This window comes from Aspergillus costaricaensis (genome assembly GCF_003184835.1).
Source record: "Aspergillus costaricaensis CBS 115574 unplaced genomic scaffold BO79scaffold_15, whole genome shotgun sequence".
Taxonomy (NCBI): domain Eukaryota; kingdom Fungi; phylum Ascomycota; class Eurotiomycetes; order Eurotiales; family Aspergillaceae; genus Aspergillus; species Aspergillus costaricensis.
In genome coordinates, this window is record NW_020291815.1 from 853,654 (window position 1) to 876,651 (window position 22,998).

General features: G+C 50.6%; 10 protein-coding genes across 10 annotated transcripts; 3 read left to right on the forward strand and 7 right to left on the reverse strand.

The window, feature by feature from the left end:
- Nucleotides 1–999: 999 nt before the first annotated feature.
- BO79DRAFT_194912 (amino acid transporter) lies at nt 1,000–3,172 on the reverse strand. The gene is made up of 10 exons (XM_025681088.1): nt 2,746–3,172; nt 2,675–2,688; nt 2,547–2,619; nt 2,160–2,491; nt 1,968–2,111; nt 1,704–1,918; nt 1,460–1,657; nt 1,383–1,410; nt 1,216–1,331; nt 1,000–1,166 (listed from the first exon to the last, which is right to left on the reverse strand). The coding sequence occupies exons 1-10, from the start codon at nt 2,940–2,942 to the stop codon at nt 1,083–1,085; spliced, it is 1,401 nt and encodes a 466-aa protein (XP_025539886.1). The 5' UTR covers nt 2,943–3,172; the 3' UTR covers nt 1,000–1,082.
- Nucleotides 3,173–6,257: 3,085 nt separating this feature from the next.
- BO79DRAFT_147659 (sugar porter family MFS transporter) lies at nt 6,258–9,865 on the reverse strand (the record flags this gene model as incomplete). The annotated part of the gene is made up of 7 exons (XM_025678517.1): nt 6,258–6,823; nt 6,926–7,407; nt 7,885–8,153; nt 8,207–8,813; nt 8,871–9,314; nt 9,364–9,427; nt 9,481–9,865. The coding sequence occupies 7 exons, from the start codon at nt 9,863–9,865 to the stop codon at nt 6,258–6,260; spliced, it is 2,817 nt and encodes a 938-aa protein (XP_025539887.1).
- Nucleotides 9,866–10,926: 1,061 nt separating this feature from the next.
- BO79DRAFT_217759 (uncharacterized protein) lies at nt 10,927–11,626 on the reverse strand (the record flags this gene model as incomplete). Its single annotated transcript, XM_025683380.1, has 3 exons — nt 10,927–10,952; nt 11,024–11,055; nt 11,196–11,626. The coding sequence occupies 3 exons, from the start codon at nt 11,624–11,626 to the stop codon at nt 10,927–10,929; spliced, it is 489 nt and encodes a 162-aa protein (XP_025539888.1).
- Nucleotides 11,627–11,832: 206 nt separating this feature from the next.
- BO79DRAFT_255103 (uncharacterized protein) lies at nt 11,833–12,729 on the forward strand (the record flags this gene model as incomplete). Its single annotated transcript, XM_025686110.1, has 4 exons — nt 11,833–12,001; nt 12,059–12,368; nt 12,438–12,515; nt 12,585–12,729. The coding sequence occupies 4 exons, from the start codon at nt 11,833–11,835 to the stop codon at nt 12,727–12,729; spliced, it is 702 nt and encodes a 233-aa protein (XP_025539889.1).
- Nucleotides 12,730–14,352: 1,623 nt separating this feature from the next.
- BO79DRAFT_194915 (family 61 glycosyl hydrolase) lies at nt 14,353–15,735 on the forward strand (the record flags this gene model as incomplete). The annotated part of the gene is made up of 1 exon (XM_025681089.1): nt 14,353–15,735. The coding sequence occupies exon 1, from the start codon at nt 14,500–14,502 to the stop codon at nt 15,733–15,735; it is 1,236 nt and encodes a 411-aa protein (XP_025539890.1). The 5' UTR covers nt 14,353–14,499.
- Nucleotides 15,736–16,079: 344 nt separating this feature from the next.
- Nucleotides 16,080–16,953, reverse strand: BO79DRAFT_173180 (NPP1 family protein). The gene is made up of 2 exons (XM_025679668.1): nt 16,670–16,953; nt 16,080–16,594 (listed from the first exon to the last, which is right to left on the reverse strand). Exons 1-2 carry the CDS (start codon nt 16,909–16,911, stop codon nt 16,084–16,086), a joined length of 753 nt encoding a protein of 250 aa, XP_025539891.1. The 5' UTR covers nt 16,912–16,953; the 3' UTR covers nt 16,080–16,083.
- A 422-nt stretch (nt 16,954–17,375) lies between these two features.
- Nucleotides 17,376–18,494, reverse strand: BO79DRAFT_194919 (5'/3'-nucleotidase SurE). Its single transcript, XM_025681090.1, has 2 exons — nt 18,259–18,494; nt 17,376–18,192 (listed from the first exon to the last, which is right to left on the reverse strand). The coding sequence occupies exons 1-2, from the start codon at nt 18,434–18,436 to the stop codon at nt 17,471–17,473; spliced, it is 900 nt and encodes a 299-aa protein (XP_025539892.1). The 5' UTR covers nt 18,437–18,494; the 3' UTR covers nt 17,376–17,470.
- Nucleotides 18,495–18,719: 225 nt separating this feature from the next.
- BO79DRAFT_209094 (cobalamin-independent methionine synthase II family protein) lies at nt 18,720–20,368 on the reverse strand. The gene has a single exon (XM_025682531.1). The coding sequence runs from the start codon at nt 20,033–20,035 to the stop codon at nt 18,836–18,838; it is 1,200 nt and encodes a 399-aa protein (XP_025539893.1). The 5' UTR covers nt 20,036–20,368; the 3' UTR covers nt 18,720–18,835.
- On the reverse strand, nt 20,267–21,344 carry BO79DRAFT_255108 (uncharacterized protein; the record flags this gene model as incomplete). The annotated part of the gene is made up of 2 exons (XM_025686111.1): nt 20,267–21,274; nt 21,327–21,344. 2 exons carry the CDS (start codon nt 21,342–21,344, stop codon nt 20,267–20,269), a joined length of 1,026 nt encoding a protein of 341 aa, XP_025539894.1.
- Nucleotides 21,345–21,861: 517 nt separating this feature from the next.
- On the forward strand, nt 21,862–22,784 carry BO79DRAFT_209095 (uncharacterized protein). Its single transcript, XM_025682532.1, has one exon. The coding sequence runs from the start codon at nt 21,906–21,908 to the stop codon at nt 22,725–22,727; it is 822 nt and encodes a 273-aa protein (XP_025539895.1). The 5' UTR covers nt 21,862–21,905; the 3' UTR covers nt 22,728–22,784.
- Nucleotides 22,785–22,998: the final 214 nt, after the last annotated feature.

Genomic DNA, 22,998 nt, shown 5'->3' on the forward strand with positions numbered 1-22,998 from the left:
CCACGTGTGCCATGCGACGACAAGAGTATCAGGAACATGCCATTGTGGACTCTGATACGTGACTTGCTCTAGCTTATCGCAGCTCAGGTGTTGCCAACGCCAATGCTCATGCTCGTGCTCGCACAGACTAGGATGCTGTGCAGGTAGAATCTATCTAGCTCGTGCATGGCCGACAGCTTGAAACTTAGCCGACTGGTTGTGCTGTTGTGTCTTACTTTAGTTAGGCGGGAGAGCGCCATGACTCATTCGTTCATTAAGTGAACTCTTGGGGATTGACACTCGTGGCGCCGATGACGTTGTCGCGTCGAGTAGTGTTCTGCGCTTTGGCAGTTCTGTTGGTGGTGGTGTCCTAAGTAGCTTCTTTGTAGTCTTCTGGTGGATAGATAGACAAGCAGTAGACGGTGGCGTCTTTGAGCAGGGGCCTGACCAAGCCAACACCATCATCATCATCGTGGCTTTGTGGAAGAGGGAGTGGGGTGAGGTGAGTGAGCGGCAATAACAACTCCAGGGCACGTGCCACGATCACTTGCTTTGAATGCGGGGACTCCGCATATTCTCAAACAAGTGACAGCCTCGACGGGTAGAGCGAAGAGACATAACATAACTAGCATCTTCTCTCACGGGTAGTATTGTCTCCTTAAACAGATATATCACGACCAAGTTGTCTTTCTTACAGCTACTCTCTTTTTGCTCTCTTCCTTTTACTGCGCATTGACTTCAGTTGCGAAATTTTCAGCCGACCGTCACAAGCGATCCAGTGACTGAGCGTCCACAAAATGTCTGACCGCCAAGATGGCGCCGCCGCGGTGATCTTGGCGGGCCCTTGGCGGGGGCCTTGGCACTGACGCTTAGGGAAATTTTCGGGTGAGATGGGCGGCAAGCTGGGGATCGGGTTTTTGCGGGGATTTATCCCTTACTAGGTGGTGAGGGAGACGATGGCATGATAGGGTCTAATTTAATGGTATGTAGTATACAGTTATATTATACATTTCTTTCCATAGGCTTCTCTGTACAGAATGCATCTAGTCTATTATGACACATATGGCGCTATATGCAATATATACCTGGTCTATACCTCCTCCCTAAGCATTACTGGCACACGAGAAACTGCTGCTGTTGGCGTCGTCGTGAAGGGACCGACCGGAGACGTAGAGTCCAAGGCCGCACTGGTGCTGTGATTAGAGATGAAATGACAATAGCAGGAAGAATACTCACAATGCAAGCTGCAATGCCGATTATAATAACGTTCAAGATAGTCAGTGCAATCTTCTTAGGCGAAGAGAACAGTCGGTCCTTGTTGAGGTAGAGCCAGAACATGCCGCTGAAGCCGACTATTTGCTGTTAGTGTGAATACGACGAATGAAAGGGAATAATGCGCTCACATGTAGACCAACTAGCGAAAAGGGACGCCTGGAACGCAGTTAGCAAGATACTTTAGTAGAAGAGGCTGGCAGCATACAATCAAACTCAGCAAATCATTGAACACAGGAATGGCCTCTGCAATGATCCAGGCAATGATCCACAATCCCAAAGCGATGCCCACCCAGGATCCAGTTGCCACGAGGTCACGGCTGTGCATCCGGTCTCCGTGACGGAAGATACGGACATAGACATATTTACAGGCGACATGGCCATTCACAACGCCACCGATGATGATCTATCACATGTCAGTAGAGCACAGGTAATATGAGCACCGCACGTACAGTAGGGAGGGCGATTCCGTAGGCTATCTTGCCCACGAGTTCACTAGCGGAGCCTAGTGCAGGGGACGTGACATTAGGCCCCGCATAAATGTAGATCACCACGGAAGTGACCAGGTAGAGAATGGTGTCGAGACCCTGGAGAAGACACAGGGCCTTGGGGTACTCCCGGTGGTCCTTCAATTCGGACATGAAGCCGAAGAATGCGACATGACCCGCTATTGCACGTTAGTAGGAGTAGCTAATGCAGGAGAAAAAGTGACCCACAGAAGGAGAAGACAATGTTGCAGACAGCAAGGAATGCTTCATACAAGCTGGTATCCACCGTTGCTTCAAGGGTTCCCTTGTAAGGACGTTCCACACCGACGGCAATCATAACGATCATCACGGCGGAGAACACACTGATGAAAGCTGTGCAAGTTAGTATCGTGAGACTACCTGACATTGTTCGCAACTTACAAGCAACAGAGAGATAGGACACATTCGCAGACGTCCTAGGTAGACCCAGGAGGTAGCAGATCACGAGACCGACAACACCAAAAACGATGGAGCAAGTTCCATGTTCTGTGATGGTGTTCATGGCGACCGAGAAGGTCAACAGATGACTCGCCATGATGAATATGACGAGCAGCAGCTGTCCGATACCGAAGATCTCTCGACCGATAGACCCAAATAGGATCTCACCGGCATCGGCCAGATTCTGGACATGGGGATAGCGCCATCTGAACTGACCGATGACGTAACCGGTGTAGGTAGCCAGAAGCCCGAGGCCAACAATGAGGACAATAGCACTACACCTAGTTAGAGGAAGATATCACTTCGAGCAGCTGCTGGTTCAGTACATACGGAGCAAGACCCAGAGTGGCGACAACAGCAGGCAGCGACAGGATACCAAGGGACACGGTTTCCGCAACCATGACTGGCAAAGTTAGTAAGACAAGCTGTCGACTGATGCTAGCATCAGAATCACTTACGGAAACCACATTGCCTGGCACATTCAAGTCAGTTATTCGGTAGCAGATATAGGACGTTTGAATAGACATACCACCAGCTCAAGACCTTATATTTAACCTCGGCATACTCTTCATCACCAAAGGTGTCATTATAGACGGGACTGTCCTTCTTGTCGTCCTGCTTCTCCTCTGCATCATGCAGATAGGGTTCCTCTCGGCCCTCTTGAAAGAATTGACCCGTCTGAACATTCAGATGGGAGTCAACCTTGTCGCCAGTTGGATGGGCCATGACTCTGCGGTGACGGGAAGGTGAAAATCCCAGCTTGCTTCTCCTCTCCGCGGGAAATGAAATGGACGAGGAGTGGAGACGGTAAAAAGAACTGGCGACGAAGAGAGTTTCTTGGGGATGTACAACGTCAACGGCCCTACCGCTCCTACATTGACACAAACAGGCAAACAATCAACCTAGCGCAGAAACTGAACAACAATGACAGGCTGAAGATGTCAAGAGGAACTGCGGTGACAAATGAACGAGTCCGGCGAGAAGACCGTCTTCTGAGTCACCCGCCGGGCCGAATGAAAGTCTTTGCATCACAACAAATTTGTGTGTTCAACGTTACACCTGTTGAACATCTCATTACCTAATTCGCGAGGCTTTTCAGTGGGGCTCTCCGCTTCATCTGCCCGTCCCCGACCAATGGCCTTCTATGCCAAGCCGGCGGTGCCTGCGGAAGGGCCTGACACTAGGCTGGATTGAGAAGGACCTGCCGGGATGGTGTGGGGGCACCATCATGTGATCGGGGATGCAGAAAGATTCTGAAACCAGAAATCTTCTAGAAGCTGAGCCTGGAATCATGAGATATTGAGTAGTTATACATTCGCCACTACATTGGAGTCATCTGTTAACGGACAGTAGCAGTCTCGTGTGGTGAAGTCATGGATTCCCACTTGGATATCACTACGCAGGATCGTTTCACCATCTGTGGGAATGACTGCAATCGACTCACAGTACTTGATCAGATAATATATATTTCTACCTCGGCCTTCGTGATTCTGACAACTTGCCTCCTACTTACTACTACTAGTAACTAATAAAATCTCACATCAGCATCCTCTTATGTATAACAGCACTACTTAGTAATACTTGAGCATGAAATCGCCTTTGACCTACAGCACACCACCTTTAGCTTTTGAAGGTAAGTGAACGCTCATACCACCGCTGACATAAAGCACTGAAGGTTACGTACAACATATCAAAAGATTGTCATCGACGTTTAGAGCAACGACACTGGCTATACTCCCCGTTACTACGATTCATTCATAGCTTCTACCCAAAATTTGTCGTCTGGCTTAATATATTTGGCACGCCGTAGAACTAAAATGTTGCCAAAGCCTTCTTTTACCGGTGATATTGATATTGAATGTATCCAACCTTCTCATGTAGACCTGTTGGCATTATCTTCTGTCGTAATCTAAGTGCCTTTGATCAATTCGAAGACTGGGTGGGAGATAGGCAAGGCCCAGTTCAGTGGTCTATCTTAGAAAGCCCCAATTCGGATAACGTCGGCGTGGGGTCTCCCCCTGCTTGGCCTTACTTTCTGCATTCTTTAGGTGTATGTCAGCTTGAGTCGGTGCATATAATTTGCAAAGTCTAATTTCATTGACCACAACTGCTACTAAGAATGTTGACGTGGTTATAGAGATTTGTTCTTTCGGAAAGCAGTAAAACCACCAACATCAAAGTTGAACTCCATCTAGTGTGAATTAATTACAGGCGAAGTTAAATTATCACCCCAGATTACCCCAATGTAACATCCGGGGTGGTCTACTATGTGGACTGCTGCGGTATGTAGGGTTGAGTTGGGAGACGGTGAAACCCATGCAATAGAGCAAGTCTACGTCGTCGGGTGGTTCCGCTTGGAATGCCTTCCCTGTCGCCAGCTGCTTCCCCACAAACCATAGATGAATAAGTGGACCATTAACCAGTTCCATGTGATCACCTTGCGCCCCCAATCATATGCACTGTCTTAATGAGGCTAATGTGCTTATATTAGTAGGATGAGTCCCTGCGTGATGTGATCTACTTCCCTGTCAGTCCCCAAAGAGAGCCCAATCGGAGCTATTCACTTGGCCCACATTTAAGGTCGCGGATACTGATGTTCCCTTTACTCGGCGAATTGAAATGTTTCCCTATACGAGTACGCTATCAGGTCCCAGTAAGTCTGATCGGAATAACTGTTCCTGCTCCAGATATTCAAACAATGCCACAGCCCTCCGATAGGTCCAGGAAATAAATAAGGACGATACTGTCCAGAGGAGATACGGGGACTTCTGATCGAAGAGGCCCAGAGTAACCCTGCTAACGAAGCGACCAATCGCGTATCCGCGCGATCCTCTAGAGCATTCTTTTTAGAACTATTTGTAATATCAAGTTCTCGAAGCACAGTCAACCACTTAACTGATTACACCTCTTGTTGCATGTCCACTACAAACCACTCTTCCACGCAATCCTGAGTTGACTATAATACCTAGCCTATATTTCCTGACTCATAGCACAAAAAGATGCATAGTGAGCTCGAGCAAGCCCTTGCACTACTTATCAAAGCAGTTGCCTGCTATATCTTTGTTCTTACGTTCCGAGAACTGCTTCGTGCCTCGAGCCCTTTCTCGATCTACGCAGTCTACAACAATGGAACCAACACAACAGAGAAGCCTTTGGGCGACCCTCACAACCGTCCTCAGCACCCTGATGCATGCAACTATGACACTGGTGCTGGGATTATATAAACGTATCGGCTAGTCTCATCTGGCGCCCTTGTCGCGAAGGAAATGTCATCTCGGCTTTCAACTATGCTGGGAAGGAAATTGACTTTTCGTGGACCGTAGCTGAGAGGGGAGAGCGCAGACAGGGGTAGTTGAAGCAGCTTTTGGAGAAGCACAGTGAATGACTAGATAGGCCAATGAATCATTTCCCTTCAGATGCATGTGGACGGGTAGTATTTCTATTTCTGTGGGGATAAGTATGCAACTGGCTAGCCTCTCTTTCAAGGGCATGTGCTAGGCTTTGTCATCGCGACATATTGGACTCGTACATAGCAAAGCAATTGATATTGATCTCAATAAAAGCATGGGCTGCAAATATACAACCTGACCTGAAGGCTGACGCTTGAAAAGATAGCATGGACCGATCTGTCACCATTCCGAGAGATGGGTCAATGCTACGCGAGTGGCTATAACAATAAGGCTGCAGCAGATCAATGTGACAGGGATGATCTGGCCTTAATATAGAATAGATACATATAAGACTTATTTTTACTGGAACCAAGGTTCCATGAAAAGAGGCTATAGAATTTCATTACAGGATAGGCCAGGTAGTAAATCTGATATAATGAGAGTTTATTTCAAGAAATCCCAGATACCCAGGTTTCACTTCAACATTCTCACGCTAAGAAGATCAGGCTTGTATTGTCAGCTGTTGAGAAAACAAAACAACAGGAGCATCCTCAGAATTCCCCACCACCTGGATTAGGTATGGCATACCTACTTGTTAGAAGTTTAGAAGTGGACATGGGTGGAGCACCATCAGAAGCGATAAACATAAAACTCAACATTGGTTCGAAAGACGATAAGGGAGACCAACAGCATGAGCTGGGGTTGTTTGTAGATCTCTCTGCTCTCCCATGAAGCTAAAGTACCATGAGGGCTCTCCGTGTTTGATCCGACAATTCCGGTCGTAGCTTTCTGAACAGTCCCAGTAGTCCTTTTTGTTGTATTGCCCACCAGGAGGATGGTTCTCGTCTGTCCTCAGCGCGCAGTCAAGACACAGTCCATCAAAGTAGGCAGCTACGCGAGTCACTGTGGACTCAACGATAGTGTTCCAATCCATACTGCACATAACACAATTTATTGGGCTGTTCGTGGCAGGATCAATGTACTTGTGCATTCGGTCCGCGTCGAAGTGGGCCAGGCGATTCAGCAGCTCGTCAATTCCATGGTTCGTGAAGCAGTTATCGAAAGGCCAGGCTTGTATTCTCTGAAGCTCTCGAAGGAATTCGAAAACGGTACGCTCACAGCAGGGTGACAATGGTCTTTGGAGGATATGCGTAATGCGGCCAGAGAGCTCTTGGTGGACAATCTCGCAAAGGCGATCACGGGCGGCGTTCAATTGGCCTATTAAATCCGTACATCTCATAAGTTAACAATGACGGTATTTCAGGACTTCGATTTTGGAAGTGTGTAGGATAAAAAGGGCAATATAGATTCGGGACTTACGCGTAAGAGGCGCTGCAAGAGGCTTACTATACTCAATAGGGATGCGCGCTGTAATATGCCCAGTGTTCTGGTATAATACGGCCCTCGTTGATTGGGCAAAGGTTTCGGCATCGTTATAAACACAACTCGGAATTAAGACCTCATGATAGTAGCTCAGCTCTTTGCCTGGCTCGACCTTGTCCTTTTGGTGAGCGCACCATGTCTTGAACCATTGTGTTAATTCCTTGCAATCGACATGACAGGTTTGGCATAAATACGGCAGGTCCCAGATGTCAGCTAAAGAGACAGCGCCTACACTCATCTGTTCTAGAGTGTTATGAAGCTTGCGCAGTATGATCTCAAAAGTGACAATGTTGGAAACATCGAGTTCAAGGACGTCTTTGGGCTTCATAGAGAACCTGAACTTATCCAACCAGCCTCGAAAAAATGTCGAGTTGAGAAGTGTTGCATGGTCAACGTTGAACGTTGCCTTCTTGTACGTCCTATCCTTTGAGTATTGGTAATTTCGTGTGACAATAATCTTGAAGTCGGACGGACAAATGATTGACATCGTGTCATGGCTTGGCCTGTCTTCTATCGACGGTGGAGACATCTTTGAAGAGGGGGGAGCCAGCTAATCAGTAAGTGTAATATTTGATTGTGCAGTTATGAAAGAAAACTGGATAGATTATCTTGTGTGATGATTGAAGAATTAAGTACTATTGTAATATTCTGTCTGGACAGGGATTGTGACGAAGCATCGAGCATGGAAATCAAAGCCGAGTGACGTGTGCATGATACTAAAGGGTATAATCTACATGGTGCATGCCCTTGGTTCACTGTGAGCCGATCTTGGCACAAATACCCACGAAATGTATTGGTTCTGCCGTTCGGACCTTCACTGCTTTCCCATCTACTCATAATCATACAACTGCTTTTGAGGCGGCACATCTCCTCGCAAGATGTATTTCCTTACATACCACGGCAGCATCCCTGCATAGTGATTGACGTGCTTTCGCGTGGGAACCGAGAAGACCTGATCCAGTTCCTCGAGCGACAATGCTTTGGTCTCAGGCAGACAGAAGTAGCAGAAGATCCATCCGAAGACGTTCCATGCTGCATACCAGCCAAATGCGCCTTGTGGACTGAAGGCGTCCCGTAATGGAAGCCACGTCAATGAGACAATGAAGTTGAAACCCCAGGTGGTTGCCGTCGCAAAGGACATGCCTACATCACGGATATAAAGTGGCTGTGTCTTGTTTAGCAAGAACCCTTCTCAACGTTTAAAACACATTGACTTACAAATGCCTCAGCAGAGTACGTGAAAGGTACTGGTCCCTCGCCTGGGGAGTACACGATCATGAAAAGATAGATGCCTGTCGCCACGCAAGCCGTCCGCGAAGTCTGATCCGGGATATAGAATGAAAAGCCGGTGAAGAGTAGAAACAGGCTCATCAATGGGAATGTGGTGAGGAGCAGATTCCGCCTTCCAAACGTGTCAATCGTATATACTGCCGGCAGAGCGAATATCCAGTTCGTTATACCACATCCCAACGACGTCACCAACGCCATACGCCTATCAAACCCCGCATTTGCAAAAATGCTCGAGCTGTAGTACATTAAAGCGTTCACCCCACAGAATTGTTGCATAAACATGACAAAAAACGAGGACTGTGCTGCTCGTCGATTGCGTGGGATGGTAAACATCTCGCGCCAGAGGTGTTTGCCCTCCCGGAGCTTTTCCTCCACCTGTAGCGCCGTGTGGATATAGTAGAGGTCGCGGGCCGCCTGAAACGCGGAAGGGCGGAGCTTACAAAGTGCTTTGTAAGCGTCCTGATAGCGATTCTTCATCATATACCATCTGGGTGACTCGGGGCAGAAGTACACCTGCATACACACGAAGAAGGGACTCGACGGGATTAGCACAACTAGGGCCTGTGATTTAGGTGGGTATGACTAAGCTTACGGGATGGCAGTTGAGCCCAGCATCAATCTCCAGTTAAAACCGGGAATTGTGGGGTGTGTCACATCCATGAAGGCAACTGAAGCAATGTAACCTAGCATAATCCCAAACGCGGTCCACATTTGCCACATCATAACCAACGCACCACGAATGATGGCAGGAGAGCATTCCGCACCATATACCGGGGTTGTTGTTGACTTAGCGCCTACTGCAAAACCGAGGAGAAATCGGGCCAGTAGCAGGTTCCACCAAGTGTGTGCCGCAGCCATCCAAAAGGACGAGGCAAAGGATATGAAGCATGAGATGAAGATGCATCCACGACGACCAAACCAACGGTTCAGTGGAGCGGTTGTCCAGCATCCTATAAGTGCAGAACACAAGTATGGAGCTCCATTGAGGAGCCCTTGCTGCCATCTATTGGTGAGGTTGAATTCGGCGAAGTAGAACCTGACCATACTCAGTTTATAGAAAAGGCATCTCACAGTGTATCACTTACTCTTGTGCTCCATTAACTGCCGTCTGGTCCATGCCCTGGACAATTGCGGACCCAGCACAAAGAACTAGTATGTTGTTAACATCCCGTCTGTGCCAGTCTGTATTAGAGAAGACGTACTAGTCATGAAGTACATCATGAATGGCTGGCTCCATCGATGTGTCTTCTCACGTCGAAGCAGTTCTTTATCCCCTTCGGATAATTCATCAAGGGACTCGAAGCCCTTAGGATCTTGGGCTACGAGGGAGCCTCTTTTCAGCTCATCCATGATATGCTCCAAACCCTTGTCCCTTGCAAATGACTCGACATCTCGAAATAGTTCATCACGCGTCAGGCCAGCAAGTGGATTCTTCAACCTTGTGGATGTGGTGACATTCTTGCTCTCGGTCAAATCGCGTGTCCAGTCTCGAGCAACCTCTGGATCTTGCTTGTCATTAAAGGTAGGTGATTCAAGGTGATGAACCGTCGAGGTAGGATTCTCCAGGTCGCCTTTTTTGTCATCCATAATGATATTAGGTAATGCAGCCCTAGGGAGGTCTAGATACGGAGGTCTTTTATGGATATTCCAAGTAGAACAGGGTGCACCGTGCCTTAACGAAAGGTACCCGGGTCAGGATGGCCTATTTGTACCCGGTGTCAATGAAGACATGAACCCTTCTGTCTATTGGGCTCATCCTAGCCGAAATGACTCGTTCCATTCGCGTCAAAGTATAACTTCGGGTTCGTTCATGCTACAGCCAATCTCATCCTAAGGCTTCAGTACTCGGTCTCACGGATCCTACCCAAGAAATCTGGACTTCAATGAACGCAACTGCGATTGTCTTGGACTACATATGCCGAGATCTTGGATGCCTCGCACATCCACACAGACAGCCTCCGAGGTGGTCACTCAGTCGATACCCATTCCCGATTTGAGTTCACTAGAAACTCATGCCAAGAATGAGGGGCACTGAAAGCGGTTCCTAAGGCTGGGGAAGGCGTGGCTTGTAACTCTGTTGCAGGAGGCGTCATACAGGCGTGACCTTAGTGGAGAGTACGAGTAATAGAGTGTAACCGCCCCGCTCGGTCTTGGCCGACCAGCTGGTGTAATCGGGGATATCTGCGCGGCAACATGGAAACAAAACTGCCTCCCCAGATCTCACCCGCTGTGCGGCGGAGAAATTGGCAACCTCCGCTGGCTTGAATGACTCTCGGCAGCTTGGCGCCCAGAGAGAACCGTCTGAGCACCTCGACCAAGAACGAATCGATGGTCGGTTGAGTCAGGATTCGCTGCAAACGATGGAATGAGCCTATCTCCAAGCCGGTTAGGTGTCCACTTAGGTCATCTGAGAAGCGCACAGAGTCTCCATGTTGTCAGATGGATTCATATTCAATTACCTTTCTAGGGCTGTAGGCTCTTTTATTCCAACGCAAGAAATAAAACGGTAGCCTAGCGATACAGCTTCAATTTTGGGACGCGAGAAATCACTAGCTGGTCATCTTTCGTTGGCAAAGTTTCACATGGTGGTTCATCGAAGCGCTGGTGTCTCCTGAGTTGAGTGCGATGTGTTAGACTATCTGCTACCTCTACTGCATGTCACGGAGTTCAAGACCTGCAAGGAGTCTGAGTTAGAGATATTTTGGTTAAAATATAGTATACTAGGTTTTGAGTGATATCCCTTACGCCCCATCATTCGTTTCGAGTTCTGAGGTGGGCTAGGTCAAACTAGTGAGCACCATGTTTGGAAGATCTTAGGACTAAAGACTGGAAATAATAATGGCTTAGGGTCTTCCCACCTTTCCTAGGCGTATTTTGACTGCAACCCCTCAACCACATATTCGGTGAGCCCACCCACATTTTGACCTTACAAAGTGCGGTCATTGGAGTCCCCAACCGCATGTCCTTGCGCGCCCAATTTCCTACCTTACTAGTGACGAGCGAATCAATGGCAATAACTGCGATTTGGTTATCCGAGAGCCCATCATCCCCAAGGTTATGCACAACGGGCTTGTTTAATGCTCTCATGCTCGTCGCGCCCACATTCCTGTCTTGCAAAACCTCAGGATCGTTGTAAGTTCGATATAGTAAGCCCTTGAGTCCATCATCCGCCTTTGCCTCGGTGAACCGTCTGTTTTTATCGTCTTGCAGATTGTAGTACACAGAGAAACGGACATCGGTCCGGTCCCAGGGTATTCGGGAAGTGTCACTTGTAGCCCCGACCGTTGTACCCGAGGATTTGGGCTCTGCCGTGCTACTTTGGTGACGCCACTCTAACCTCATTAACATGTTAAGAGGGTTGTCTACCATTCATAATATTTTGAGTGGATTTTCTGGAAGCAGAGTGTTTCCCTATTTGACTCCGTTATCTGGACTTCCATCTTCCGTATGTGTTAGCCCTTATGCTATAAACGCCGAGGTACCTCAATCTTCAGTCCGCTTTTCAATTTCGCTCAATCAAACTGAAGTCTGTTGATATCTAAAACATATCAATCATGCTTTCTCACTGGTTCTCGGAGTCGGAAATAAGTCCTGGTGCAGTTATCGAGATGGAGAAGTCGTGGACCGTCGTTCAGGCGTGTGAGGAGCACATCTCGCATTATTCTAAGGACCAAGGCAGCCCAGGCCACCCTCCCGCCTCCGACGTCACAATTCGACTCATTTGTGAGTAGACAGATGGGAATATCAAATCACACATAAGGATCTATAAACAAATTCCAGCCGCTGGTACCGAGGCTGAGCCAGCAGCTGTTCGCTCCAAGCAAGCCAAACCCTGTGAGCCGGATGAATTGATAGCTCTCCGTGCCCTTACCAACAAGCGCTCCAGATTCACGCCGCGCCTGCTGGACTCCAAAAACACCACCCAGGACGACTCAGGCTTTGTCCCTGGTGGCTTCCTAGTCTATGTAGCCTGGGAGGTAGTTGCTGGGGAACAACTGGGTACAGAGGGTGGGGACGAATACTGTGGTTTCTGGAGGATGGAACGAGATAAAAGGGAGATCGTCCGGGAGCACTTCAAAAACAACTTTCTGTTCGTCTCCCTTCCTTCCTTCTCTTACTTCCATCATGTGCGTCTGGCTTGGACTGACATAAGCTACAGACAGCTTTCTAAATGGGGCTATATGCCTCTTGGTGGCAGGCTGTCCAACCTCGTCTGGGACGAAGAGTCGTCTACTCTGTAAGTCCTTGACCATGGAATGCAACCCGAAGAAAAGGCTGTTGCTAATACGCTTATGTGTATACGAAGTTTCATAGTTGGCTTCTATATGGCGACGACTAATATGAAGAAGAAAAAGTGGTCTCCTGCGGTGTGGTTCGCTTGGGGCCTGGCCAAGTGCCCCCGTCCCCCGGGGCCGGACTGGGATGGGTCAACGAGTGATTGGGAGTGGTAGTTTGTTCTTTTATTTTGCCTTTTTCCTGTCTAGTCGTTCGCTTTTCTTTTTTCTCGTTTCTCTTTGCTACAATTCTCGTTTTATCCTCAGACCGCGTTGGTACTGTTTTTCATGCTTGATAATATTGATACGTTGGGCAGTATCCTCCAGGTACCGCGTGATAATGAAGTCGTTGCAGTAATATGATCAGTCGTGAACATGGCGCTTAAATCCTCCTTGGAATACTGATGATGCATGCGACAGCCAATAATTTCCCTCGAGCGAGGTCGGATCCCCGCTCCGAGTCTTGCCAGAGCCCCTGCAATATACCCTTATATCCGACCCGAACATCCGATGCCAGCAAATCTAGCTAAAGACAGCCTTACAAGCATCCCATTTTAGTTCAATACCGCGCACCCCCGCTTACTAAGGGGGCTGCGATTCCGGCCAGGGCTACATCACGAAAGCAGGCTGTGCAAAGGATGTATGTTGACGCTGCGGCCGCCTTTAATAAACAGGTATGTTTCAGGGCCCACCCGCGATCCGGTTTGCCAAGGGCTCACTACCATGGCGAGTCATTCAACGTTACCGTTATGTCTCACTTAAGGTTAATTCTTTAATGATCTTAAAGTTGCTTGGTAGTCGCACGGTCTTGGTTTTACAGCGTCGTATTTGCTGTAGTTGAGGTTGTGTTGGTATGCTATGGTGATGGCACAACCGTTATACACCTCCGCGATCAGGGACTGCAAATTAGTGTAGGGTACTCCGTACACAGCTGTGCCTCCACGGAGCAGACTCCGACGTGGACCCTGGCCGGTCAAAGCGCGACCAAACTCGGCGAAGCAACAGGCTTTTGCTGACGAATACGCTCCATCTATACAAGCATCTAAGCAAGACGATGGTCCACTACTGGTTGTCATTGGAGAACTCAGAGATTTCGCACCCGAATGTGGTGGCGGGCGTCTGTGGAAAATTGGCAGGGACTGAGTGCTGCAGGAACGGCGGCTATTCAGCATCAAGGGGCGTAATTGGTGGGGACGACCAGTCAGGGAAGAGTTAATTTATATGAGTCTGGACCAGCATTACTCGGATGAGCTATCATCCAGTTAGGGATACACTAGTTCTTCGGTGGCTAGTGCCGGATCCGCAGTGGGCGGCGGGCATCTGCTACTATTTTTAACCACACTGGCAGCGTTCTTTACCTGTTGAACAACTGTTCTTGAACTCTTGATTGAGAAAAGCTTCTTCATGATAAGCGAATTCTGAGTGAAACCGACAAGAACATGCTCGACAGATGGTGACAGAAGGTTGTTGTGAGGCAAAAGTGGAAACTCTCCGACAGCCAAGACCCTAGTCGGGCAATAGCCTTAATATCAGACGGATCTGGAACACTTGCCCCTGCCCTACCGCCGTTTGCCCTCACCTTAATTGCTACGGCGCTTCCCAAGAGCCCAGTTCGGACCCGCTATCTAGGGCGGTGGTCAGACCAGACTCCTGGGTGGGTGTCATGGCTCCAGCGGTGGTTTGAGATATGACACAGGTAAAGCATCGCCGAATATTGACAGGGCGACACGAAGACTTAAAAGCCATGCTGCTCCTCGACCATGTTGCTGTTTTTTCTTTTCCTCCTCAAGCAAGTCTTCTCTTCAATCATTCCCTTCGTTGCTTTCCGCTTCATTGATTGAGGCTTTCACACTCTTTGCGCTGCGCGCTCACTCTTTACAACTCTACATTTCATTACATTACATTCTCTACCAATCTTTCCTTCTTCTCCAAACCACTCTAGCAATCATGCGTCAAGCTCAGTCTGCCTCTCTCCTCGCGGCCCTTCTGTCGGCCACCCAGGTCGCTGCCCACGGTCACGTCACCAACCTCGTCGTCGACGGTGTCTACTACGAGGGTTTCGACATCAGCGTCTTCCCCTACGAGTCCGACCCCCCGAAGGTCGCCGCCTGGACGACCCCCAACACCGGCAACGGTTTCATCTCGCCCGATGCCTACCGCGACCCTAACATCATCTGCCACGAGAACGCCACAAACGCCCAGGCCCACGTTGTCGTCGGTGCCGGTGAGAAGATCAACATCCAGTGGACCGCCTGGCCCGACTCCCACCACGGTCCCGTCCTGGACTACCTGGCGCGCTGCGACGGCAGCTGCGAGACCGTCGACAAGACCGATCTGGAGTTCTTCAAGATCGACGGTGTCGGTCTCATCAGCGACTCCGAGGTCCCCGGCACCTGGGGTACTGACCAGCTGATCAACAACAACAACAGCTGGATGGTCGAGATCCCTCCCTCCATCGCCGCCGGCAACTACGTCCTCCGTCACGAGCTCATCGCTCTCCACGGCGCTGAGGAGGAGGATGGCGCCCAGAACTACCCCCAGTGCTTCAACCTCCAGGTCACCGGTACCGGTACTGCCACTCCCTCCGGTGTCAAGGGTACCGAGCTCTACACTGCCACTGAGAATGGCATCCTCGTCAACATCTACTCCACCCTGACCACTTACACCGTCCCCGGCCCTACTGCCTACAGCGGCGCCGTCTCCATCACCCAGACTACCTCCGCTATCACCTCCACCGGCACTGCCGTCGTTGGCAGCGCCAGCGCCGTCGCTTCCGCTTCCTCCACCGCTGCCGCCGCTACCAGCGCTGCCGCCGTGACCAGCGTTGACACCAACACCCAGGTCGCTCAGTCCAGCAGTGCCCCTGCCGCTGCTGCCCCCAGCTCCAGCTCCTCCGCCTACACTCAGATCCCCGTGCAGGTTCCCTCCTCTTGGACTACCCTGTTGACCTTCACCAACACCCCCCAGGCTGTGCAGCCCACTACCTCGGTCCAGCCCGAGCCTGCTCAGTCGACCATCACCCCTGCTCCTGCTGTCAGCTCTGCTGCTTCCGGTAGCTCCGGTAGCCAGTCTATGTACGGCCAGTGCGGTGGTATCAACTGGACTGGTGCTACTCAGTGCGCTAGCGGATCTAGCTGCCACTCCTACAACCCTTACTACTACCAGTGCATTGCTAGTGCTTAAGTAGCTATTACTTAGCTACTCTTACAGTTCTACTCTTGTCAGTCATAGCTAGTCTATGCTGTTTAGTGTATTAAATAACTTGACTTGCCTCATATTCTTCCAGAACAAACATAAACAGTAACCTAAACCTAGTAGAAACTATAAATCCACTAGCTTATTTTCCTAACCACAATTGGAACCCTTCACATAAACAACCTCTCTTTACATCAAGTCTCTCACTGAACTCAACAAATACTCCTCACAGTGACTGACTATCATCTGACATATAAATCTTCCATATATACTACCCACAACCCTACCCATACCACTATATACACCCCTTCCCTCTCGTCATACCCCTATCCCTAATCAATAAGTAGCCTTCGCCAAATTCTCATCAAAAGTACTATCCTTAAACGGCACAATCGCCTTATCAAAATCCGCCGTCTGCAAGGCATCCCTCGCCGCCGTAGTCAAGCTCTCCCACGCCACAAGCGGCTGCGTCCCACCCACCACATCCGTCAACCCACAACTATGATCCAACGGCCAGATACTCTCATACTTAATCAGCGCCTTCGTACCATCAAGCGTATACCCATCCGTGGAGCAATCCCACCCGCCATGCGCGGACGGACACACAGCCAGGATATTATCCGCGGAGACGGTAGTAGAATCAGAGAGGTAGATGATAACCCCTTCCCAGTCGTGGCGGTGGCCCAGGCCGTCGCTGGGTTCGTCTTTGGGCATGTACCAGCTGTATAGTAATGCTGTTGGGTATTCACTAGTGGTGCTGCTGGAAGAGATATTGCTGCGCACGTAGATTTGGCCTGTGTTGGAGCTGCAGTCGCCGTCGCTGGCGCCGGTTGGGGCTAGGCCGGCACTATCATTGTTTTTCAGACATTAGGATGTATTGGTTGGGATATAAGGTGGTAGGTAGCTGGGAGGGTGGACATACTCGGTATCGCCTTCGGCGTCAACGCCGGGGAACGGGACGCATCCGTTCACGACCTTCAGGTAGGGCTGGTAGGCGAGGTAGAGGTCGCCGGTGGAGTTGTCCGGGACGGTCTGGTTGAAGCCGACGATTTCATCGCTGGCGATCCAGTCGCGCGCGTGCAGACGATGTTTGCTTGCTGTTGCTGCTGCTGATGTTGTGGCGGAGAGGGTGGATGCGGCGAGGAGGAGGGTGCGGAGGGACATTTTGTCGATGTCTTTCTTTTTTATTTATTAATTAATTAATTCTTCTTGGATGTTTGGTTTGTAGAATGTTCCCATGAGGATGAGGGGGAAGGGGAGCTCCTTTTATGTCCATCTCTACTATAGGCAAGTATCTTCAGATCTGCAGAGGAACGGAAGCGGTGGGCCAATAGGGCAATAGTCGGGAGAATAGAGCATGTGGTAGCTGCTCGGGGGTTATGCCTATTCCTGTGCAGGATCAGCTGGATGCGCGTATCCGGGTGATAGTTGCTGACAGGCACGGAGGATGTTGGAACGGAGAATGTTCGGCAGGATCATGTAGTTTCAGGGCAGTGAGGGGAATACCAAGTAGAATAGATTAATAGTAACGCATATTAACATATAGACACGGAATGTCGGAGGGCGTATTTTCAGCCAATAATGGCATGTGTTCGGACCACGCATCCTGCAGGCGTATATGCGGATATAGGGCTGCACATGCTACTCCGCCTATTATACTATACTGACTATATACTATGTACTACGTAGTACTATTTACAATCCACCTCTGGAAATAGTGGAATCAATCGAGACAGGTCAACAATCCCCCCAGCTTCTCCAATACCACGCCCTGCACTGTCGCGTTCGCATCCAGCTTATCTCCCGCCATACCCACCGACACACTCGCCCAGCATCCACTGTGCAGCATAACGTCCAACTCGGTGGGCAACCTCGTACTATTACAGGTTTCCACATCATCCGCCGTGATCAATGGAATCGCCGTAAAAATTCTCGACAGCACAAAGCTGAAATCATCCGCACTCGTACAACTATCATCGCTCACAGCCCCAAAGTTCACATTCAACCATACGCCCGTGGGCAGATACGGCGTTCCGGACTCCACCAACTCATCTACCAGCTTTGTCGCCAGCTGCGCATATACGGTGCTGTACGTGGGAACGCTGCTCACGTTCCAGGCGATCTGGGAACCAGTGTAGCCGGAGAAAGCAATAGCGGGAATGCCTTGGTTGGCGGCGTAGGTGGTTGCGCCGACGGTGCCGGAGAAGAAAACGGCTAGACCGATGTTGGCGCCTACGTTGGGGCCAGCGACAGCGAGGTCGGGAGAGCCGGAGAAGTAGGTGGAGGAGAGGTTGTTGAGCCCGTATTTCATGGAGGTCGCTGGGTAGCTGTTGACGTAGTTGAAGCGTGGTTGGGTGGCATTGTGGCCGACGGCGGGACTGCCGCTAGGACAGGAGTCAAATTCGCAGGGGGAGGTGAGGACAGTGGGTGTTGCGTCGTTGGAGCCTGTATGAATCAGCTTTTTGATTCGTTGAAGTGATAATAAGGCAAGGTTTTAGGTATAGAAAGTACCAGATCCGCTTTGATTCTCTGCAGGAGCGGATATCACCACCGAGTGGTCGGCGGCAGTGAGCGCATCGTACAAAGTGCGAATGTTGAGCTCGGCCCAGCCATCGTCGTTGGAGGAGAGGATGTTAATGGCGTGGGTGGCGAGGGGAAGCAGAGTCAGGGCTGCCAGGGGGAAGTGCATGGTGGGAAGGGAAGGCTTGATTGGCGGGTAAAGTGAGGTAGTAGTGCTACTAGTAGATGGATAAGAAGCCCGTGCCAGGCCCCAGCTATATAGATTCCAGTCAAATTAATAGACGGCTGACTGACTGGTCAGATTCATTTCAAGCTCGGCTGGACAGAGTTGCCGTGCGGGAATTCATCCACCCAAAATCCCGCATTTATGCACAAGAATAAATTGGTTAAGGATCATCGCGGATATCCGGAACCCAACAATCTGGCCACGTGCAGGTCAGCATGCCATGGTACTTGACAGCAATTGTGGGTCATGTAATCTGCTGTGCCTGACGGTCACGCATTCTTCAACACTAAATAGTATCCGGTACATTTCGAATATAGTGAAGTGCATACACACTACTCCAGATTACTGCCACACCCGCTCGGCTACTTTCTGCACCAACTGCAGCTTCTCCCACATGCGCTCCTCCGTCATTCCAATTCCCCGACCATAGCTCACACTCGAGAAGCCACACTGCGGACTCACTCCAAGCGAGCTATCAAGCACCTCTTGCCGACTCCGGCCTTGCCCCTGTGCAATCACATCCGCCGCTTCATACACCCGCGCCTGCAGCTCCTCTACCGTCTCCAATTCCGGTGCCTTCGTCGACACCACTCCCAGCACCACGTTCTTGTCCACCGGCAAATGCCGCAGCGGCTGGAAGTCTCCTGCGCGCTCCGTGTCATACTCCAGGTAGAACGTGTCGTATTCGAGCTCAGTAAACATGCGTCGCGCGATGCGCTCATACGACCCGCTGAGTACGTGCGTTGACCCGGGCATATTGCCCCGACAGAGGTGCACTCCGACATGAAGATCTGCGGGTCGGTCCCGGAGACTTTCGTTGTGCGCCCAAATATACAGGTCCAGCAGTTCATTCGGGTCAATCCCATCCACCAGACATCCCGATCGCATCTCATCCGTGACAAAGAATGTCATGGCCGGATCGTCAACCTGAATGGAGCGCAGTCCCGCGTCGTAAAGGACCTGGTACTCCCGTGCAAAGGCCCTTGCAAGGTCTGCAAAGTACTCTTTGTCAGTCGTGTACGGACTAGAGGCTGTGAAGGCGGCCCCCCCGCGCAAATGTTGGTGCTGCCAAGTGATAGACGGCATGCTCATCTTGCACTCCTTCCACTGCTCCTGTGGCACCAGACTCCGCAGGTGCTCCCAGTCGGCCAGGTACGGGCTGCGCACGTGCTGGATCTTTCCCACAGCCACGCAGGCATCCCGTTCCTTGATGCCCAGCTTCTCGAGCGTCTGCACGGTCGGAAGCCCCGTGCGGTAGCCTTCGGGGATGGGGACCTTGGTCAACTCGAAACCCTCCAGGTTCTCAAAGAATCCGGCATAGAAGATGGGCCGCTCAAACTCTCCGGTCATGATAGGGCGCACCTTGTGCGCCTGTTGCTGCTCCACCACCTTGGCGATCGCCTGTTTTGTCACCTGCTGCACATCCTCCGGCACGTTGGTTCGCGTGTAGATGCGGCCCAGTCCGGCGGCGTTACGGGCAGCCAACAGCTCCTCGGGCCGCATCAACGACCCGATTTGTTCTGCACGGAATGTAGGAGCCATGATAGCTGATTGCGTTGCCGAAAAAAAAAAATTGCGTCAATCATTCCCATACAGATCCCTTCTGTCAAGCTCAGTTAAATAGCCTCATCTTCTTATTGAATGCGGGGAAGGAGGGGCTGAGCGGTCTCGGCTGTTCGCAACGACCGACCGAGCAGCCACTTTCATTCAATGCCTCTCACTCCCTCAAACGGCAGTTTTGTCCGAGCTCAACAACAAAAACCCCACACATGATCATCTTTTGTCTGATTCCACGTTATCCGGTTTCTCCTTCATCCCCTCAAGCGCCTCCAAGACCAAGTCCAGTTTCCGATGGACTTCTCCCATCTCTCGTCGTAGATCTCGAACTTCTTGCACCAAAGCCCGAGCAAGACTGTTCCCATCCACTTCACGACGTGCCTGCGAAGGACTCGAAGGGGTGACGTGGGAAGTATCTGCCGTCTCCGGTCGCAAACGCTTAGCTTGGTTGGCATCCTGCGTACTAGAATCGTCCGGTACGGGCCGTTTATGCGACGTAGCCTCGTTATCGCTCGTTTGCTTCAACATCTCATCCTCCATCGCAATCCACTGATCTATCACGGTCGTGAGGGCGTTGGGTGGCTCCGCGTGGACCTTTCCAGTCGCGATGTCGCGTCGATGCGTCCGACGCTCAATGCTTCGGTCCGTCACGATCTGCTGGTAGGATGGGGGCGAGAAATTGCGACCCGTGAAGCTGTTCATGTACCCCGCCACGTTGTCCCAGAATACGCTTCGGTTCAGGTTGGTCAGGTACATGTCCTTTCGCTCGATACAGCCTTTGAAGAGAATGATGAGCTCGTTTTCGAATAGCATCCGTCCGCGCCGTCGCGCAGCCTGCATGTCGGCGCCATGAGTGGCTTCGCTATAAGGGGAGAGGACCTGCGGAGACTGTCCATGAGGTGACGGGGCCGGATATGGGTGGGGAGGCGTTTGCTGCCATGGCTGGTACTGCGGTGCCGGAGGATGTGTCGGTGTTTGAGCCGCGGGCTTTGTATTCGGAGCATGTGGAGTGGTAGGAGGCGCCGGAGTAGCGGAGAGGCGATACAGAGGCTTCCGCCCGGTCAAATCCAAGCTCTTGGTGGGAAGCATGACTGTCACGCCTGCTGACACGTCGGGGGTGGAAGTTTGAGGGGCAGCAGAACCGGTGAGGAAGAATGATTGTTGGTCCCCGGCTCCATTGAGGTAATGGCGGGGAAGAGCTCCGTACGTGATTGACTGCTGTTGCTATGAGAGACAGTAGCCGCCGATGCAGCTGTCGGCAATCTCAGCCTTATACTTGCCGCAGCATGGCCATGACTATCGCGTCTGCAGGCAGTAAGGAAAGAGCGATCCCAAATGAGCAACGCGACGTGTCCCTGATCAAACAAGACAAACAAGACAAACACATCCCCAAAATTACCGGGCCGTCAGGAATAATGGCCGAATATCAGGGGTTGCCTTATCGGGCAGAACCGTTCCGACTAGATTACTCCACCAATTAGCATCTTCTATTTAACCGACGCAGCTAGTCAAAATAAGGAGAGATTAGCAGTCTACGTTCATTTCTATTGGCTGTATTATCCGCAATCCCTGTATCTCCAACCAATAAGCGCATGACAACCGCCTCAACTGCCGACATCCATGACGCAATTGGCCGTTCTCGATCAAATCACAGCCGTTCCTTCTGCCTGCCAGATCGGGTGCCACAACTTTGCGACGAACTCTATGATTACCAACTTCGCCTCATTACATTACAACTGCTATGCTGTGCTGTGTAACCCTCCCTATCTCCACCACCACCTACCCTCATCGCCTCCCTTCCATCCATCAATAAATAACCTCTGCTGCCTTTCTCCCCAATCAATGCCTCCCATTAATGCCCCATTTCACCCTTGACGACGCGGCAACCCAATCCCCCTCCGGCCTAACCCGACATCTCAACACCACCGTCGAAGAATATGTCTTCCCTATCCTCATCGCCCTCTCATGGTGCAATGCCATCGAGCTGGTCATCCTCTGTCTCAACACTTTCAAACGCTACACCGGCACCTACTTCTGGTCCCTCCTGATCGCCTCCCTCTCCATCATTCCCTTCAGCCTCGGCTACCTGCTCAAAATGTTCGGTCTCACCTTCACCAACTATTTCCTCGAGATCTCCATAGTCGGCGTCGGCTGGGCCGGCATGGTCACCGGACAGTCCCTCGTTCTCTGGTCCCGGCTGCACCTCGTGCTACATCAGAAGAAACTCCTGCGCGGCCTCCTCTACCTGATTATCTTCGACGGAGTGCTACTACATTGCTCGAGCGAGGGGCTGGAACTAGCGGTTAATGCGATGCCGGATTCTCAGCCTGTGAATGTGGCATTTGGGATCATGGAGCGCATACAGTTGGTATGGTTCTGTGCGCAGGAGTTGTTGCTCTCGGGGCTGTATATACGGGAGACGGCGAGGATGTTGCGCATGGATAGTGGGGAGTTGTCCAGGACTGTGTTGGTCCAGTTGTTGCTGGTGAATGTGGTGATTATTGTCTTGGATTTGTCGGTCGTGGGGATTCAGTATGCCGGGTTTTTTACGTTCCAGGTGACGTTCAAGGCTTTGGTTTATAGTATTAAGTTGAAGTTGGAGTATGTGATTTTGGGCAGGTTGGTGGATGTCGCGTATGTGAGGTCGCAGGTCGATACGCCGAGGTTTAGGTTTTGATGGATGCTTTTTATGGTTTGGGAGTTTGGTTTGGTTATATATATACCCTGGGTTTTGGTTTGGAATTGTTGTTTGGTGGTTGGATTATATACTTGTGTTATGCCTATATACTTTGTATAATATCATATTTTAGAGAGGAAGAGACACATGATGATCTTCAGATTGGTGTTGGTTCTTCCGACAATTTCGATAAAAATCTAGCATGGCGGACAAAACTCCTGTTCGCTTCGACTTTTAATCTGCTCATTTCAATACAGATATTTTTCGCGTT

Excerpts from the sequence above, each read along its gene's own strand:
- BO79DRAFT_194912 (XM_025681088.1), bottom strand. The coding sequence starts at position 2,942 with ATGGCCCATCCAACTGGCGACAAGGTTGACTCCCATCTGAATGTTCAG. Across the intron at positions 2,112-2,159 it reads GTCCTATCTCTCTGTTGCTT|CTTTCATCAGTGTGTTCTCC; the intron begins GTAAGTTGCGAA and ends TAACTTGCACAG. Across the intron at positions 1,919-1,967 it reads CAACATTGTCTTCTCCTTCT|CGGGTCATGTCGCATTCTTC; the intron begins GTGGGTCACTTT and ends AACGTGCAATAG.
- BO79DRAFT_173180 (XM_025679668.1), bottom strand. The coding sequence starts at position 16,911 with ATGTCCCTCCGCACCCTCCTCCTCGCCGCATCCACCCTCTCCGCCACA. Across the intron at positions 16,595-16,669 it reads GACGCCGAAGGCGATACCGA|TGCCGGCCTAGCCCCAACCG; the intron begins GTATGTCCACCC and ends AAACAATGATAG.
- BO79DRAFT_194919 (XM_025681090.1), bottom strand. The coding sequence starts at position 18,436 with ATGCACTTCCCCCTGGCAGCCCTGACTCTGCTTCCCCTCGCCACCCAC. Across the intron at positions 18,193-18,258 it reads AGAGAATCAAAGCGGATCTG|GCTCCAACGACGCAACACCC; the intron begins GTACTTTCTATA and ends TGATTCATACAG.
- BO79DRAFT_209094 (XM_025682531.1), bottom strand. The coding sequence starts at position 20,035 with ATGGCTCCTACATTCCGTGCAGAACAAATCGGGTCGTTGATGCGGCCC.
- BO79DRAFT_209095 (XM_025682532.1), top strand. The coding sequence starts at position 21,906 with ATGCCCCATTTCACCCTTGACGACGCGGCAACCCAATCCCCCTCCGGC.